The sequence below is a fragment of the Ostrinia furnacalis genome, unplaced genomic scaffold, assembly GCF_004193835.3.
Source record: "Ostrinia furnacalis isolate ACB-3 unplaced genomic scaffold, ASM419383v2 OfSCF7654, whole genome shotgun sequence".
Lineage (NCBI taxonomy): Eukaryota > Metazoa > Arthropoda > Insecta > Lepidoptera > Crambidae > Ostrinia > Ostrinia furnacalis.
The window spans coordinates 205-17,659 of NW_021137893.1; the positions used below are offsets into that span (position 1 = coordinate 205).

The 17,455-nt window shown below is 48.0% G+C and overlaps 1 protein-coding gene across 1 annotated transcript in view; it reads right to left on the reverse strand.

The window, feature by feature from the left end:
- Nucleotides 1-231: 231 nt before the first annotated feature.
- LOC114365817 (eukaryotic translation initiation factor 4E transporter) overlaps nt 232-17,455 on the reverse strand; it is a gene marked incomplete at its 3' end in the record, with an annotated part of 28,513 nt that continues 11,289 nt past the window's right edge. The window contains exons 3-13 of the mRNA XM_028322493.1: nt 16,393-16,471; nt 10,496-10,748; nt 7,516-7,651; nt 5,147-5,239; nt 4,850-4,918; nt 4,494-4,593; nt 3,935-4,030; nt 3,377-3,490; nt 2,650-2,761; nt 1,915-2,061; nt 232-386 (exon numbers count right to left, since the gene is read on the reverse strand). Of these exons, the coding sequence (XP_028178294.1) occupies nt 232-386; nt 1,915-2,061; nt 2,650-2,761; nt 3,377-3,490; nt 3,935-4,030; nt 4,494-4,593; nt 4,850-4,918; nt 5,147-5,239; nt 7,516-7,651; nt 10,496-10,748; nt 16,393-16,471 (1,354 nt within the window). The remainder of the gene's footprint in view (nt 387-1,914; nt 2,062-2,649; nt 2,762-3,376; nt 3,491-3,934; nt 4,031-4,493; nt 4,594-4,849; nt 4,919-5,146; nt 5,240-7,515; nt 7,652-10,495; nt 10,749-16,392; nt 16,472-17,455) is intronic.

Genomic DNA, 17,455 nt, shown 5'->3' on the forward strand with positions numbered 1-17,455 from the left:
CACTTTAGATCTACTCACGAGGCGCTTGAAGGCCGCCAGCTCGTGGTCGGCGGGCGCGGGCGCTAGTCTTCTACAAGGTCAACTGCTGAGAACCAGCTCGCACACTCACTGCGGGCGCCCGTCGCACAGTCGCGACAGCAATATAATTACGCGCAAACGATAAGGATGGGCAGCTTGGGGTCATTGGACGAATTTCTATCTGCTCGGCGACCGGACTTTAGATCTACTCACGAGGCGCTTGAAGGCCGCCAGCTCGTGGTCGGCGGGCGCGGGCGCGGCGGGTGGCGGGTGCGCGCGCGGGTGCTGCGGCCTCAAACGCGCTTCCAGTTCTTCCAGGCTCTGCATCTTGCCCGCGTTGGAGCCCACGCCTGAGTTCACGCCCATGCCTGAAAATAACACATAGTTTAGAAAAAAAAAAGGTCGGTTGTGAGAAAATATCAGTCCGAAGGGCAGCTAGGAAATGCTAGGAATCTTTCAACTGCTACAGCTGTTGACATTGTAGTAAGGTACGATTACAGGAATGCATGGAAGGAGGATTTTTATAGCTACTCGTGGTTGTGACTGATACGGGGATATTCTGATGTAGTTCTATCAATTAGGATTAGATTTCAAGTTACCAGGTGGATAATTTACGCAAGCATTCTCTGCTATGACAGCGTTGACTGCTACAGAGTTATTACGCTTATCATGACCTTACAAAAGCGTCTCGCATATGCCGTAGCATTCAGAAATGTGCTACCAATGTTCTTACTGCTACGAAAACGTTACTACGGATCTTTTAACTGCTACAGCTGCAAGGACTGAAGTAGGTAAGGTATAATGACTAACCTTACTTACTGTTACGAATATGAAAAATGTTTATCCGCTACAGCTGCAAGTACTCCAGTTAGCAGGCATAGTGACTAACCTTTGTGTTCAATATGCTCGTTGACGCGTGCTATGAACATGTTGCTACAAATCTTTGAACGGCTACAGCTGTGTTATATGCTACCGTCAGTAGGTAAGTTGACTGACCTTGATGCGGCTCTCTCACTGCTACGAACATATTGCTACGGATCTTTTAACTGCTACAGCTGCAACTACCGTCAGTAGGTAAGGTGACTGACCTTGATGCGGCTCTCTCACTGCTACGAACATATTGCTACGGATCTTTTAACCGCTATTGCTGTAAATACCGTAAGCAGGTAAGGTGACTGACCTTGATGCGGCTCAATAAGCGCGTTGGCCTGTCGCAACAAGTCCAGCAGGGAAGGCGAGATGAGACCCCCTTACCACGCAGTGGCTTAGTAAGTGGGAGCGTGCTACGGACGTTCTTACTGCTACGAATATGTTGCTACGGATCGTTTAACTGCTACAGCTGCAACTACCATCAGTAGGCAAGGTGACTGACCTTGATGCGGCTCAATATGCGCGCTGGCCTGTCGCAACAAGTCCAGCAAGGAAGGCGAGATGAGACCCCATTACCACGCAGTAAGTGGGAGCGTGCTACGGACGTTCTTACTGCTACGAAAACGTTACTACGGATCTTTTAACTGCTACAGCTGCAACTACCGTCAGCAGGTAAGGTGACTGACCTTGGTGCGGCTCAATATTCGCGTTAGCCTGTCGCAGCGACCTGACTGACCTTGGTGGCGGTTCAAGTGTTTTGTTCAGCTGCAAGTGTTATGTACTACATACCAGAGTAAATACAAATGAGTAGGTCATCTTCATAGAAACGCACCGAGCGCGGTTTGTATGACTGACAAAATTCAGCGCAGCTCACCGCCAATCCACGCTAAATTTTGTCAGTGTGTGCGTGCGCGCCGCATACGTATTGGCGCGCTCACATACAAACCGCGCTCGGGCGTTTCTATGAAGATGACCTACTCATTTGTATTTACTCTATACATACCGTCAGCAGGTAAGGTGACTGACCTTGGTGCGGTTCAATATGCGCGTTGGCCTGTCGCAACAAGTCCAGCAAGGAAGGCGGGCGCGGGTGCGCGGGCGGCGAAATCGGCGCGAACACGTGCGCTTCCGCGCTCGGCGTGCCCGGCGTAGGTCGCACAGGCTCGTCCAAGTCTATAGGAAATAACACTTATTGATGTTGATGGATTCTTCATGATTAAAGTGCCCATCTCCGAGATGGGACTGAGACTCAGTGCCAAACAGAATGCATTTCTAGCTCGTGATGATAAAGAGCTTACGCCACATTCTCTTATGGGCTAATTTTTCAATCGTCGGATAACTTTTAACTGAAGAATAAGTTTGGCACATTGACAGTTTCAGCATGGAAAATATGTCAAAATGACAAGTTTATTCTTCAGTTAAAAGATATCTGACGATTAAAAAATCAGCCCTGTGGCGTATTGTGCCGGTAGCATACTGTAAACCAGAGCGCTAGCGGTACGCGCACTGTTTGGCAAAGCCTGTAGAACTTAAAAAAATACAGCCTGTCAAGTGATAAAACCTTCAGTATTTCCCACAAAATGTTACTTCGATCAAAGATAAAAACGCCACAGATTACTTCAACAAAATATTTTTGGCAATCTGTTTCTTCGATCAGTATTTTTTTTATTAACCTATTAGAATAACCTGTAAATACATACACAGTTTTAGAAATTACCTCGCAAAAGGAGCACAAAAAAATTGTATAGGTTACAAACTCACCGTCAACCATGTTGTGCAGCAATCGTTCGTAGTGGCGCGCGTCGTTAGTGGGGCTTTCGCGGCGGAACCAGCGGCTGAAGCGGCTGCCGCCCTCGGACTCCCCGGTGCCGTTCTACAATATCAACATAAGATAGAATTAATGTCACATTCAACTTTATCTAACGATAAAATAACACAGGGATCTTGTGTGAGGCAACCGTGATTGATCTAGCAAAACACAGCTCAACTAAATGGATTGCGCAGATACATAGTTATTAAAAACACAGGCTTGGAAAGTATTAATTTGCACTATAAGGTGATGACAAGCGGGTTCAAAGTTAACGCGAGCGAAGCCACGGGCAAAAACTAGTCCTTAAATAAAATGATTTGATTTTGAAATAAGATAGCGGCTTGAGAATATAAAATATACTATGCGCTGAGATATTTTTTTATCTGGATATGTATACTATTAGCAGGATGACCATACATTTTATAGTTCCAAAATACTGAACTGTCCTATCGATGACATTGACAGCGGGGCGCCACCGTCAATACCGAATCGCTGGTTCCGATTTTTGCCATGTTGGAAACCATAAAGTTGAACGATGGTAGCGCCCCCCTGTCATTGAGTTTGGCGGGACAGTTCAGCGTGGGTCATCTATAATAGCAAACTACTAATAATATAATAAGACACGGAAGTGTCAAACTTGATGTGCCATCTGAAGAATATAATTGTTGTTCTAGTTACCGTGAGCACGTCAGGTATGGTGTCGAACTTGAGGAACTCGTCGAGGTTGAAGTCCGGCTGCTCGTTGCTGGCCGCCGGCTCCTCCGCCTTCGACTCCACGCCGGAATCCTTGTCCTGATTGATAGATAGACGATTATTTACATTGCAGTAAGCATAATTACAAACAGAAAATACCATAATTTTGTCAGTGTGTGTGTGCGCGCCGCATACGTATTGGCGCGCTCACATACAAACCGCGCCCGGTGCGTTTCTATGAAGATAACCTACTTATTTGTATTTACTCTGCTAATAGTGATGTAGCTATAGACTGACAGTGAGGCTTATGACACGACTGGCAAGTGAAAGGACCTTACTGTCCAGTGTCGCGCCATCCTGGTGAGTGCAAATCGAATAGTTCTCCTATCGCTTCAGCGTTCACCAGTTGGCGCCATCTATCTAAGTCAATAGCAATTGACAGGTAAGTTCTAAAACGATAGCCCTCATTGTGACTGTATAGTATAGTGCCATTTCAAAGCAAAGTAACTGAAAATGCTTGAATTGAATAATAAATCAACTCACATTGCTAGTGTTGGGCGATTCCGCGGGCGGTGCGGGCGAGGGCTCGCGCCAACGCTCCGCCGCCGGCGACCGCGCGCCGCCACTGTTGTTCCATTTCTGGAACGATACACATATTGAATACACTCGTATAAAACAAGATATTATTATACTTTAAAAAAGACATGATTGTGCTTCGTTCGTTTCAGCCAAATGACGGCGACTGCTGGACAAAGGCCTCCCCCAAGGTTTTCCACAATTAAAGGTCCTGCGCTGCCCGCATCCAGGCTATTCCCGCGACCTTTACCAGATTGTGCTTATGTAAGTCTTAGTATAATTTTGAAAGTATATTAAGCTATTTTTTTTATAAAATCTACTATCTAAGATTCAGACTCTAAGGCTGGGTTGCACCATCTTACTTTAACTTTGACAAACGTCAAAAATGTGTCTAATTCCATACAAAAACCACCGGTTATCGTCAAAATACGGTCAAAATTAGGTGGTGCAACTAAGCCTAAGAGGTCTACATAATGTAAAATGAGGTCACAAACGAATGTCAGGAGGAAAGTTAGTGTATGCTTACGTCAGTCTCTTTGTTGTTCGTTGCACCATTCTTCTTGACCGGTTCGTCGAAACCGCGCAGCTCGATCGTGTCGTGTTGAGATGTCGGCCCTCCACTAAACCTATTGTCAAGGAAACACACAAATTAATTATACCATCCCTACATAATATTCTATAGTCCAAGCTACCCATCCTTATCGCTCGCGCGTAATTATGTTGCTATCGCGCTCGCACACTCACTGCGGGTGCCAGTCGCACAGTCGCGACAGCAATATAATTACGCGCGAGCGATAAGGATGGGTAGCTAGGGGTCATTGGACAAAATTCTACGTGCTCACAGACCGGGCTTTAGTAACAGTTTATTAGTAATATACATACCATTCGGGTTCATCTTCCTTCTCAAATCGGCGTTGAGAGAAGCGACCACCAGATCTACGGTTGTCCTCTCTAAAACAAACAAATAAGGGATTATGAACTTCGTTACACTTCACTAATGTTACGAACCATTAGAACAGAAATCGTCCCTGCATTTCCCTAAAAATTTATATGAATTTTGCGTTTTCATAGCGCATAAAGTACGTCAACTGATGGTGTTAAATGCTCTATTTAATGGTTGTACTGATGGTGTCAAGTACAATTTTGAGTACGAAGATAGCGATAACCATTGAAACCAACCTGTCGCGTCCCTTTTCGTTGTTGAATCGATCGTCCCGTTCCCTCTTGATGTCAGAGGAGTAGGAGTCTCGGCTGAACGACCGACGGTCATACCTGTAGAAGAGAAAAACTTTAAAATCTTACACGTTGAGCACATCCGTCTGATGTGCATATTTTTTTTCGCCAGGAAAAGACATTAAATTGTATCAGATCTTACCCTGCAAGAAGGGCAGGGCCTACCCACTAAAACGGCTGGTTGCCTCAAGCATTCGTCCGCGTTCCCTATGCGGTTGAGAATTAGTGAGGAGTCCCAACTAAAGAAGGCGTCATCACATCTTCAGCCTCTAGCGAGCGGCAAACTTAAAGCGAACGGATAGTAATCCCTACGCCTTGTGAGATTTGAGGATACCACAGTAAGGAAGCTATGGTCCTTCCCTTCCTAAAATTCCTTCCGAGCGGGTGTTGTGCTCGGGGACCAAAGTCCAATTATCAACCATCTCGGTTTTCTATACAGGGTGTTAGGTAAAAGGGTATATGAGCCGACACTAGCCCATGTTAACATAGTCATATAAATGGTATGGTGAAGTCAGAAAATTGATATCTTCATTTTAATTATTTTAATTTTCATACAAATCGGATTTTATAAAAATTATTTTGTATGAAAATTAAAAAAATTAAAATGATGATATTAAATTTCTGACTTCACCATACCATTTATATGACCATGTTAACATGGGCTAGTGTCGGCTCATATACCCATTTACCTAACACCCTGTATACTTAGAGCGGAGTACTTTGATACCGCGATTCAGGATTGTAGTAAGATAGGTATCCGCGCTATCTATTGGGTGGTGACTAGAGATGGGTTTGTAGCCAGCTAGTTTGGATAATAACTGATTATTATCTATTAATAGCCATTATTAGCCATCCATTGGCTATTAACCCTGCTATTAATAGTTTCTTACGTTTTTTCTTCCACCTTTAAAATCAAATCAATATTAAAATCAAATATTACTCAAAGAAACAAAAAAGAACTAAAAAACATCAATGTAATTTATATAAACGACATTGTAGTTAAAAAAGAATCTAAATATTATACAATAAAAGGAGAAACTGACTGACTTAGTGACAGATCAACACACAGCCTAAACGGCTAAACGTAGGCACTTGAAATTTGGAAGGGACGAAGCTTAAATACCGTAGAGGTGCACTAAGAAAGGAATTACCAAAATTCCCAAGGGAACGGGAATTAGCGGGAAAATCCTTTTGTATGAAAAATCTAAACCGCTTAAGTTAGACGCTTGAAATTTGGCATGTAGGTACATTAGTAAACTAAGTTTACTAAGGTACCTGCATGCCACATTTCAAGCGTCTAACTTAAGCGGTTTAGATTTTTCATACCAAAGGATTTTCCCGCTAATTCCCATTCCCGTAGGAATTTCGGGAATTCCTTTCTTAGTGCACCTCTACGGTACCTAAGCTACGTCCCTTCCAAATTTCAAGTGCATATGTTTAGCCGTTTAGGCTGTGCGTTGATATGTCACTAAGTCAGTCAGTTTCTCCTTTTATATATTTAGACTAGCGGCCGCCCGCGATTTCGTACGCGTGGATCCCGTTTTAGCCCCTACATCTATCTTACGCGGTTTAGATTTTTTCATACAAATGTTTTTTCCCGCTAACTCCCGTTCCCGTGGGAATTTTGCAATATCCTCTTGTAACTAAGCTTTGAGTTTACTAAGGTACCTGCATGCCAAATTTCAAGCGTCTATCTTACGTAGTTTAGATTTTTTTATACAAGTGTTTTTTCCCGCTAACTCCCGTTCCCATGGGAATTTTGCAATATCCTCTTGTAACTTAGCTTTGACTTTACTAAGGTACCTGCATGCCAAATTTCAAGCGTCTATCTTACGTGGTTTAGATTTTTTCATACAAATGTTTTTTTCCCGCTAACTCCCGTTTCCGTGAGAATTTTGCAATATCCTCTTGTAACTAAGCTTTAAGTTTACTAAGGTACCTGCATGCCAAATTTCAAGCGTCTAACTTAAGCGGTTTAGATTTTTCATACAAAAGGATTTTCCCGCTAATTCCCGTGCCCGTTGGAATTTCGGGTATTCCTTTCTTAATGCACCTCTACGGTACCTAAGCTACGTCCCTTCCAAATTTCAAGTGCTAAATTTGTAAACTATGAAGGGATATGTTTAATCATTAGTATAACATTAATAGCAGGGTTACCATCTGAAATCGGCTATTATTGGCTATTTATGGCTAATAACTGCTTTTAATCCGTTACTAGCCAATTGCTATTAATCGGATTATTAGCACTTACCCATCTCTAGTGGTGACTGTAGTGGCGTGTCGATAGATGTCGCCACAGCCTGGTACTACTGTACCTGTCTCCATTGGCGCGGTTGTCGCGGTCGCGCGGCGGGCGGTAGGGCTCGGCCACGCGGTCACGATACTCGTTGTCTTCCCAACCGCTGGCCGGCACGTCGCGCACCATGATGCGGCCGGATCCTATGCGGCGACCTAAGACAATACACGTATTTAAGAACATGTTTATTTGTCTACGAGTATTAATTTTGATTCATACGGGTCTTAACCTCTAAGGGCCTACGCTCAAACTCGCGTGGGATATATTGAAAAATAGTATGAGCAGCGCAGTGTAGCGCGGACGCGTTTCCACTAGCCTAATTCACGTATTTTGACACAGTCAAAATCTCGCTGATGTTCAGAAGTCGTCCCATTGAAAAACAATTCTAAATCCGTATTCACAAGGGTCATTTCGATAGAACGATTACTCGATAGGATCGCAACTCAGCGATTTGTTGTTGTTGAAGTTTTGTTACGTGAATAAGGCTACAGGACGTGAGCACGCCGCGGGTGTGCATTTGCGTGCATAAAAATAAGCGGGCGCTTGCATCAGACGTCTGAAACGGGCACTCACTACGTACCTACGCAAGTTTTAGTGTAGGCCCTAATAAAGATTTATATTTTATGTAGGTATGTAGGCAGCAATATACAGTGCATGTTTATTCTTAACGCATGCACCACCTGTATCTGCCAGTTATAATGTAGGCCTCGATAATTTACATGCAATAGCGAAATAATCAAAATAATATTATTCTGATTATTTCTGAGGGCCATGTTTAAGTTAAAATACACGTTATACTTATCACATTGGTGGCGATCAGTAGTAACAAAGCGGCTAAGGCTACATAAAAGTAGATGATATGATGACGATCTGAAAAATCACTCTGACCGAGTTTCAATAAGGCACGGGGTGTCTAAATAACTATATCAAATGCAATGTCAAAGTCGTGAAGACAGCACGACGCCATGCCCGCAGAGATAAAACTTGGCAACAGAAGGGGCGCTAGTAAGACACTTACCCGTGTCTGGCTTGGCGGCTGGAGCTCTCTAGTAAGACACTTACCTTGTACAGGCAGCACACACCCTTGCCTAGCGAAGCGACGAAGGGACAAGTCTCTAAGCGGCAGCAGGGAGCGCTAGTAAGACACTTACCCTGGTAACACTTGGTGGTGCTTACCACCGCAGCGTGCGCAACTGACAGCAAGGAAAAGGTCGCGTGCGTCCATCAATGTGCAGCACACTCATCCTAGCTTGAAGACTGCGGGACTCGTCTCTAGGCGACAGCAGGGAGTGCTGGTAAGACACTTACCCTGGTCGGGCTTGATGGGAAGCGCCGCGTGCGCAGCTGACAGCGCGGAACCAGATCGCGTGCGCGCGCAGCGCACTTGCGACGAAGCGACACTTCTAGGAGGGGAGGGGCGCTCTAGTAAGACACTCACCTGTATCGGGCTTCGCAGGCAGCGCCGCATGCGCGGCAGACAGCGGGGAATCAAGTCGGTGTGTGTGGCAATGTAAAGCACCCTCACTCTAGCTTGGAGACAGCGAGACTCGCCTCTAAACACCAGAGGCTCGCTAGTAACACACTCATCCGTATCAGGCTTCGCAGGCGGCGCCGCGTGCGCAGCGGACAGCGGCGCGTGCGCAACTGACAGCTAGGAATCAAGTCAAGTGCGCGCGGCTTTCTGCAGCACACTCGCCTTAGCTTGGAGACGGCGGAACTCTCTTCTAGACACTAGAGGCTAAGGGACTATTTTAGGCGACAGCAGGGGACTCACCCGCATCGGGCTTGGCGGGCGGCGCGGCGTGCGCGGCGTGCGCAGCGGACAGCGGGGAGTCAGGGCGCGTGCGCGCGGCGAGGTGCGGCGGCGCGGCGGGCGCGGCGGCGGCGGGNGGGGAGTCAGGGCGCGTGCGCGCGGCGAGGTGCGGCGGCGCGGCGGGCGCGGCGGCGGCGGGCGCGCCGCAGCCCGACGTGAAGGAGCGCCGCTGCGGGGACAGCACGGCGCCCGCCTAGAGAGCCCTAGCTTGGTGGAGAAGAGGCTTGTCTCTAGGCGGCGGCAAGCGCTGTGGTAAGACACCCTGTACAGGCTCAATGGGAGGCGGCGCGTACGCAAATGACAGAGAATCTAGTCACGTGTGCGCAGCAATGTGCAGCACTCTCCCTTGCTTAGCGAAGCGACGAAGGGAGGACAAGTCTCTAACCGGCAGCAGGGAACGCTAGTAAGACACCTACCCTGGAAGCACTTGGTGGGAAGCGCCGCGTGCGCAGCTGACAGCAGGGAACCGATCGCGTGCGCGCGCAGCGCTCTCGCGACGAAGGGAAACTTTAAGGCGACAGCAGGGGGCGCTAGTAAGACACTTACCCGTATCGGGCTGGAGGCGCCGCGTGCGCATCGGTCAGCGGGGAATCAGATCGCGTGCGCGCGTAGCGCTCTCGCAACGAAGGGACACTTCTAGGAGGGGCAGGGGCAATGTGCAGCACACTCGCCCTAGCTTGGAGACTGCGAGACTCGCCTCTAGACACCAGAGGCTTTCTAGTAACACACTCACCCGTATCAGGCTTGGCGGGCGGCGCGGCGTGCGCAGCTGACAGCGCACTCGCAACGAAGGGACACTTCTAGGAGGGGAGGGGCGCTCTAGTAAGACACTCACCTGTATCGGGCTTCGCAGGCGGCGCATGCGCAGCTAACAACAGTAGGGAGTCCGCCGGCCTGGAGCGCGCGGCATTCTGCAGCACACTGGCCCTAACTAAGTGATGAAGGGACTCTCCTCTAGGCATCAGGAACTTTCTAGTGAGACACTCACCCGTATCGGGCTTCACAGGCGGCGCGTGCGCAGATAACAGCGGGGAACTAGATTGCGTGCGCGCGCAGCGCACTCGCACCGAAGGGACACTTCTAGGAGAGTCAGGGGGGAAAGGTCGCGTGCGCGCGGCATTCTGCAGCACACTGGCCCTAGCTAAGTGATGAAGGGACAATTTTAGGCGACAGCAGGGGGACTCACCCGCATCAGGCTTGGCGGGCGGCGCGGCGTGCGCGGCGTGCGCGGCGTGCGCAGCAGACAGCGGGGAGTCAGGTCGCGTGCGCGCGGCGAGGTGCGGCGGCGCGGCGGGCGCGGCGGCGGCGGGCGCGCCGCAGCCCGACGTGAAGGAGCGCCGCTGCGGGGACAGCACGATGCCTCCGCCCGGCGAGCCCTCCTTGCGGACCCGCTCGCGAGGGTCCGCTGAACGGCGCTCCCGCTCGCGACCGTACACACCCTGAGAGATATTACTCTTTTAACTTTGTCTCCTTTGAAAACCAAAATGCTATTCCAAAACGCAAAATACATTATTTATTACAATAAACCACCAGTGTTGATTCTTATCTCGCTTTGGCGAAGGCGGGCCTGTACACGATTATTTTGGTTAACATGTTGCAAACAATTAAATAATTATTAAAATAATCACAGCAATGTTACGGTCGATGTCGCGGAGTCTGAGCGAACTCGAATCACCGAACAAATCGTTAATTTAAAAAGGCTGTAAAGAGTGAAGTTTACAGAAGAAAAATAAGGATATCATGAAAAAAAGATGGAAAATGAAATTAATATAATATGTACTCTTTCTTAGAGATAAAATAAACGCATGTGTTGCTCTGTAAAATAAAAGTATTATTCAATACTAATACATTTCTCATTGAAATAAACTAGTAAATTCCTTATTCATTGGCTATAATGACATATGACACAGTCATTTTGTGGGTAATTTTCACAGGGTAATCCATGCGAGTGCAACACCCGTATTCACAAACGATACTTACCTATGCAAAGCAGCAACGCTATGCGAAATGAGATATTTCTCAATGCGTTCCATATGACAAGCCTTTCAATTCATAAACAATACTTAAACGACCCTTGACTATGCAAAATCAGAGTGTTGAATAGAGTTCTGTGATTGGTTCGCTTATGTTACGCACTTCACTCCGCTAACTGACATGACATTCCTGTCATTCAAACGGTGCAACGGTTTATAAGTGTCTTTATTTTGTGGATTTGTGAATTAAATAATATAAATAAATATGGATAAAACTACAACTATCAGGTTAGTATGAATATTTCGATTAATAATAATAGTGAAAATCATGTTTCAATCATTATTTTTCAGATAAAAAAGCTGCCGTTTTCTTCTTCCGAAAGAGAGCTGCTGATTGTAGCTTAATAAGAGAAAGGCCTATTATTGAAGACAAGCATATTATTATCCTCTCTAAAATATCGAGTTGACGAAGCAGGCCTGGGAAACTCTAACAGTGGCTTACAATTGTCGACCATATTTTATGTTTCACAAAGGNTACTTAGAGCGGAGTACTTTGATACCGCGATTCAGGATTGTAGTAAGATAAGTATCAGCGCTATTTATTGGTAGGTGACTGTAGTGGCGTGTCGATAGATGTCGCCACAGCCTGGTACTACTGTACCTGTCTCCATTGGCGCGGTTGTCGCGGTCGCGCGGCGGGCGGTAGGGCTCGGCCACGCGGTCGCGATACTCGTTGTCTTCCCAACCGCTGGCCGGCACGTCGCGCACCATGATGCGGCCGGATCCTATGCGGCGACCTACGACAATACACGTATTTAAAAATTATGTTTATTTGTCTACTAACTTCGAGTATTAATTTTGATTCATACGGGTCTTAAGCTCTAAGGGCCTGCGATAAAACTCGCGCGGAAACCCGCACGCGGGTTTGTATGAAAAAAAGAATGTGTAGCGCAATGTCGCGGACGCGTTTCCATACACAAGTCCGGAGCGGGCGCTTTGTGCATTCGCGTTAGTTTTATAAGGATTTATGTTAAAGTATAATAAATATGTAGGCAGCAATATACAGTGCATGTTTATTCTTAACGCATGCACCACCTGTATCTGCCAGCTATAATATAGGCCTCGATTATGTACATGCAATAGCGAAATAATCAGAACAATAATATTCTGATTATTTCTGAAGGCCATGTTTACTTATCATTTAGGCGCGGCGATCTCACTCTAGCTTGGTGATGAAGAGACTCGTCTCTAGCTGACAGCAGAGGGCGCTTTAAGACACTCACCCGTGTCAGGCTAGGTCGGAAGCGCCGCGTGCGCAGCTGACAGCGAGAAATTAAGTCGCATGCGCTCGGCAATCTGTACAGCACACTCACCCTTGCCTAGCGAAGCGACGAAGGAACAAGTCTCTAAGCGGCAGCAGGGGGCGCTAGTAAGACACTTACCCTGGTAGCAATTCGTGGGAAGCGCCGCGTGCGCAGCTGACAGCGCGGAACCAGATCGCGCGCGCTCGCAGCGCACTCGCGACGAAAGGACACTTCTAGGAGGGGCAGGGGCAATGTGGAGCACACTCACTAGCTAAGAGACGAAGCGAGGCTCTCTAGTAAGATACTCACCCGTATCGGGCTTCGCGGGCGGCGCCGCGTGCGCATATAACAGCGGGGAACTAGATTGCGTGCGCGCGCAGCGCACTCGCGACGAAGGGACACTTCTAGGAGAGTCAGGGGGGAAAGGTCGCGTGCGCGCGGCATTCTGCAGCACACTGGCCCTAGCTAAGTGATGAAGGAACACTTTTAGGCGACAGCAGGGGGCTCCAGCAAGACACTCACCCGTGTCGGGCTTGGCAGGCGGCGCCGCGTGCGCAACTGACAGCTAGGAATCAAGTCAAGTGCGCGCGGCTTTCTGCAGCACACTCGCCCTAGCTTGGAGACGGCGGAACTCTATTCTAGACACTAGAGGCTAAGGGACACTTTTAGGCGACAGCAGGGGACTCACCCGTATCAGGCTTGGCGGGCGGCGCGGCGTGCGCAGCAAACAGCGGGGAATCAAGTCGCGTGCGCGCGGCATTCTGCAGCAACCTGGCCCTAGCTAAGTGTTGAAGGGTCTCGCCTCTAGGATACAGCAGGGAGCGCTAGTAAGACTCACCCGCATCAGGCTTGGCGGGCGGCGCGGCGTGCGCGGCGTGCGCAGCAGACAGCGGGGAGTCAGGTCGCGTGCGCGCGGCGAGGTGCGGCGGCGCGGCGGGCGCGGCGGCGGCGGGCGCGCCGCAGCCCGACGTGAAGGAGCGCCGCTGCGGGGACAGCACGCCCCGCCTAGAGAGCCCTAGCTTGGTGGAGAAGAGGCTTGTCCCTAGGAGGCAGCAGGGGCGCTTTTTTAGTAAGACACTTACCTGGGTCGGGCTTGGTAAGAAACGCCGCGTGCGCAGTTGACAACAGAGAGTCCTAGCTTGGTGACAAAGAGGCTTGTCTCTAGGCGGCAGCAGGAGCGCTCTAGTAAGACACTGTACAAGCTTAGCGGGAGGCGGCGTGTGCGCAGATGACAGGAGAATCTAGTCACGTGCGCGCAGCAATGTGCAGCACTCACCCTTGCCTAGCGAAGCTACGAAGGGACTAGTCTCTAAGCGGCAGCAGGGGGCGCTAGTAAGACACTTACCCTGGTAGCAATTCGTGGGAAGCGCCGCGTGCGCAGCTGACAGCGCGGAACCAGATCGCGCGCGCTCGCAGCGCACTCGCGACGAAAGGACACTTCTAGGAGGGGCAGGGGCAATGTGGAGCACACTCACTAGCTAAGAGACGAAGCGAGGCTCTCTAGTAAGACACTTACCCGTATCGGGCTTCGCGGGCGGCGCCGCGTGCGCAGCAGACAGTGGGGAGTCCGCCGGCTTGGTTCGCGCGGAAATCTGCAGCACTGGCCCTAGCTAAGTGATGAAGGGACACTTTTAGGCGACAGCAGGGGGCTTAAGCAAGACACTCACCCGTATCGGGCTTGGCAGGCGGCGCCGCGTGCGCAGCGAACAGCGCGGAACTAGATCGCGTGCGCGCGCAGCGCACTGGTGACGAAGGGACACTTTATGGCGACTGCAGGGGGCGCTAGTAAGACTCACCCGTATCAGGCTTGGCGGGCGGCGCGGCGTGCGCGGCGTGCGCAGCGGACAGCGGNAGTAGCGGCGTAAGGGGGGGGCGGTGGGGGCGGTCCGCCCCGGGTGCCAGGCATCAGGGGGTGACAAAAGTCGCGCAGATTAGTACTCACTGGCGCATCTGCGTCGGTAACCCAAAAATCCTGGGGGGCACCAGACCTGACCATTCTGGGGTGCCATAGCCCCGAGCTATATATAAAGGAGGGGGGGGGGGATGACCGCCCCGGGTGCCAAGCCATGCTACGCCGCCACTGTTGCACACCTTGGTCAAAACCACTTTTAACTGATTTTTGCAGTCAAACTGGTTTTGACCGATTATGAGGTGGTCCCTGACAAGACAGAAATTTGGTAAAATGGTCCCTCATGACTTAAAGGTTAAGAACCACTGCTCTAGAAACTCAAAACTACAAGGATACACATGAACTCCAGTTTTAAATCCGTTGATATCCGTTTTTGGCTATAAGATTCTTCTATCTTACGGCTTAGACCTTTAGCTACAGACCTTAGACAGCATTTTTGTGAAAATTCTTACGCATGGCGGAGGAAGGGACGCTCTAGACACTCAAGTCTACAAGGAGTCACATGAACTCCAGTTTTAAATCCGTTGACATCTGCTGCATCTGCCATCTTTTTGGCTAGAAGATTCTTCTATCTTGCAGCTTAGACCTTTAGCTACAGACCTTAGACAGTATTTTTGTGAAAATTCTTACGCATGGTGGAGGAAGGGACGCTCTAGAGACTCAAGTCTACAAGGAGTCATAATATGAACTCCAGTTTTAAATCCGTTGACATCTGCTGCATCTGCTATCTTTTTGGCTAGAAGATTCTTCTATCTTACAGCTTAGACCTTTAGCTACAGACTTTAGACAGTATTTTTTATTATTTATTTGTGTCAGTGTGCTCTTCTAAAGAGTAATTTTAACTCATTGGTTTTGTCTCATATTGAGGAATGTACTATGTATCATGAGTAGAGTCTTCGTTTAAAAGGATGCGAACGATTTAAATTTCAATAGGTAGACAAAATTGATAATTTTTAATTATCAAAAATTTAAGCTTTCTCCAGTAACACTGATATTATTATACTGTGACTCATCAAAGTCATCATTGTCAAAAATATTGACAAATCGCGAACTGTCACGGCCAAAAAACTGACACGCGTCCGTCCTCCGTAAGCGCCGAAAATATCCTCAACTATGCCCAATAAAAATCTTAGCCTTTAATTTTACTGTTTAGTACCTCAAAAATGAAAAATGAAAATTTCATTTTCGCCATTTTCTCTGCTACCCGGCCTTAACATGTTGCAAACAATTAAATAATTATTAAAATAATCACAGCAATGTTACGGTCGATGTCGCGGAGTCTGAGCGAACTCGAATCACCGAACAAATCGTTAATTTAAAAAGGCTGTAAAGAGTGAAGTTTACAGAAGAAAGATAAGGATATCATGAAAAGAAGATGGAAAATGAAATTAATATAATATAATATTCTTAGAGATAAAATAAACGCATGTGTTGCTCTGTAAAATAAAAGTATTATTCAATACTAATACATTTCTCATTGAAATAAACTAGTAAATTCCTTATTCATTGGCTATAATGACATATGACACAGTCATTTTGTGGGTAATTTTCACAGGGTAATCCATGCGAGTGCAAGTACTTTTATTTGACACATACACAGTAAGTTTTATAAATTGATGATAATCATTGTGAAGGATAAAATAATCTTATAACCACTGTGAACAGGCTGGCAAGATGATAAAAATTCATTTGTAACAATGTCAATGTAACTATTTACCTATAGGAAAACAAAAGGGTCATATTAAAGAAGTCAATTTGACATTATACATCTTGAATATCTATCCATTTATAAATTTGAAATAAAATCATCACCACCAAAAAGGTACCTATGTTTGCAAAACAACTTGACCCTAAAAACAATAGTCTAGTTTTCAAAAATGGACTCTATGGTCAATACCTTATGGTTCTCATTTGGTGCATCCCCCCTAGCTCCCTTGTCCTCCTCGTTGGGCGAGTCGGCTCGTCTCTTCAGCACGCTGCAACAATGGGCACAATACAATCACCTCATACAAAAGCACATACAGGCATTAGGATGCGTAGCATTCTCATTTTAATAGATTCACAATTGAACAATCGTTTGCAAGCACGTGGACGTCTATTGTGTCAACCGCAAAGTATCAGCTTTTGTATCGGTTCCGGTATAGAGGATATTGGATAACAAAGTAATCTTTTTTAAATCAACCCTGTCATCACATCGGCGGAGCAATAAGGGCCAGTGCTAAGCAGTTGCTCAAAAAATTCAAGTAACCCTATTGTCAGTAGCAGAATCACAGAAAAGGTTCCAAGGTAAGGATCGACTTCTCTCCAGGATTAATCCTACTGCCTAAATGAATTGTTAAGTCCTATTAGCTGATAATGCGGAGGTAGAAAAATAAGAGGATTCGAGTCCCTCTTTACGAGCGGCGATTCGAAGGTAAGGATCGCGTTTCTCTTGGACCGAGACCGCAGACGCAGAAGTTCCTCCCGCGTGTTGCTCAGCGGCCTACTCGTCGCTTCCGGAACGAATCCTAATGGCTACATGAGTGACGGTAGACAAGACTCTAGAGGGTCAAATCCCTCTTTATGAGCGGCGGTTCGAAGGTACCGATCGCCTTTTCTCTGGCACCGTGTTGCGCAGACGCAGAAGATCTGCTGCCGCCTGGTCACTTCTGGAACCAATCCTACTGGCTACACTGGCTATTTGGATGAGGGGGACTCACAGCGCCAGCGCCTCGCAGCCGGCGAAGGCGGTCTCGAGGCCGGCCTTGACGAGCGGCGAGTTCCGCAGCCGCAGCAGCTGCTCCCGCGTGTAGTCAGCGGCCGCCGCTGCTGCCGCCTGTAGGTGAGCGGCCGCCTCATCGCTTAAGGAACCAATCCTACTGGCTACTTGAGTGAGGGGGACTCACAGCGCCAGCGCCTCGCAGCCGGCGAAGGCGGTCTCGAGGCCGGCCTTGACGAGCGGCGAGTTCCGCAGCCGCAGC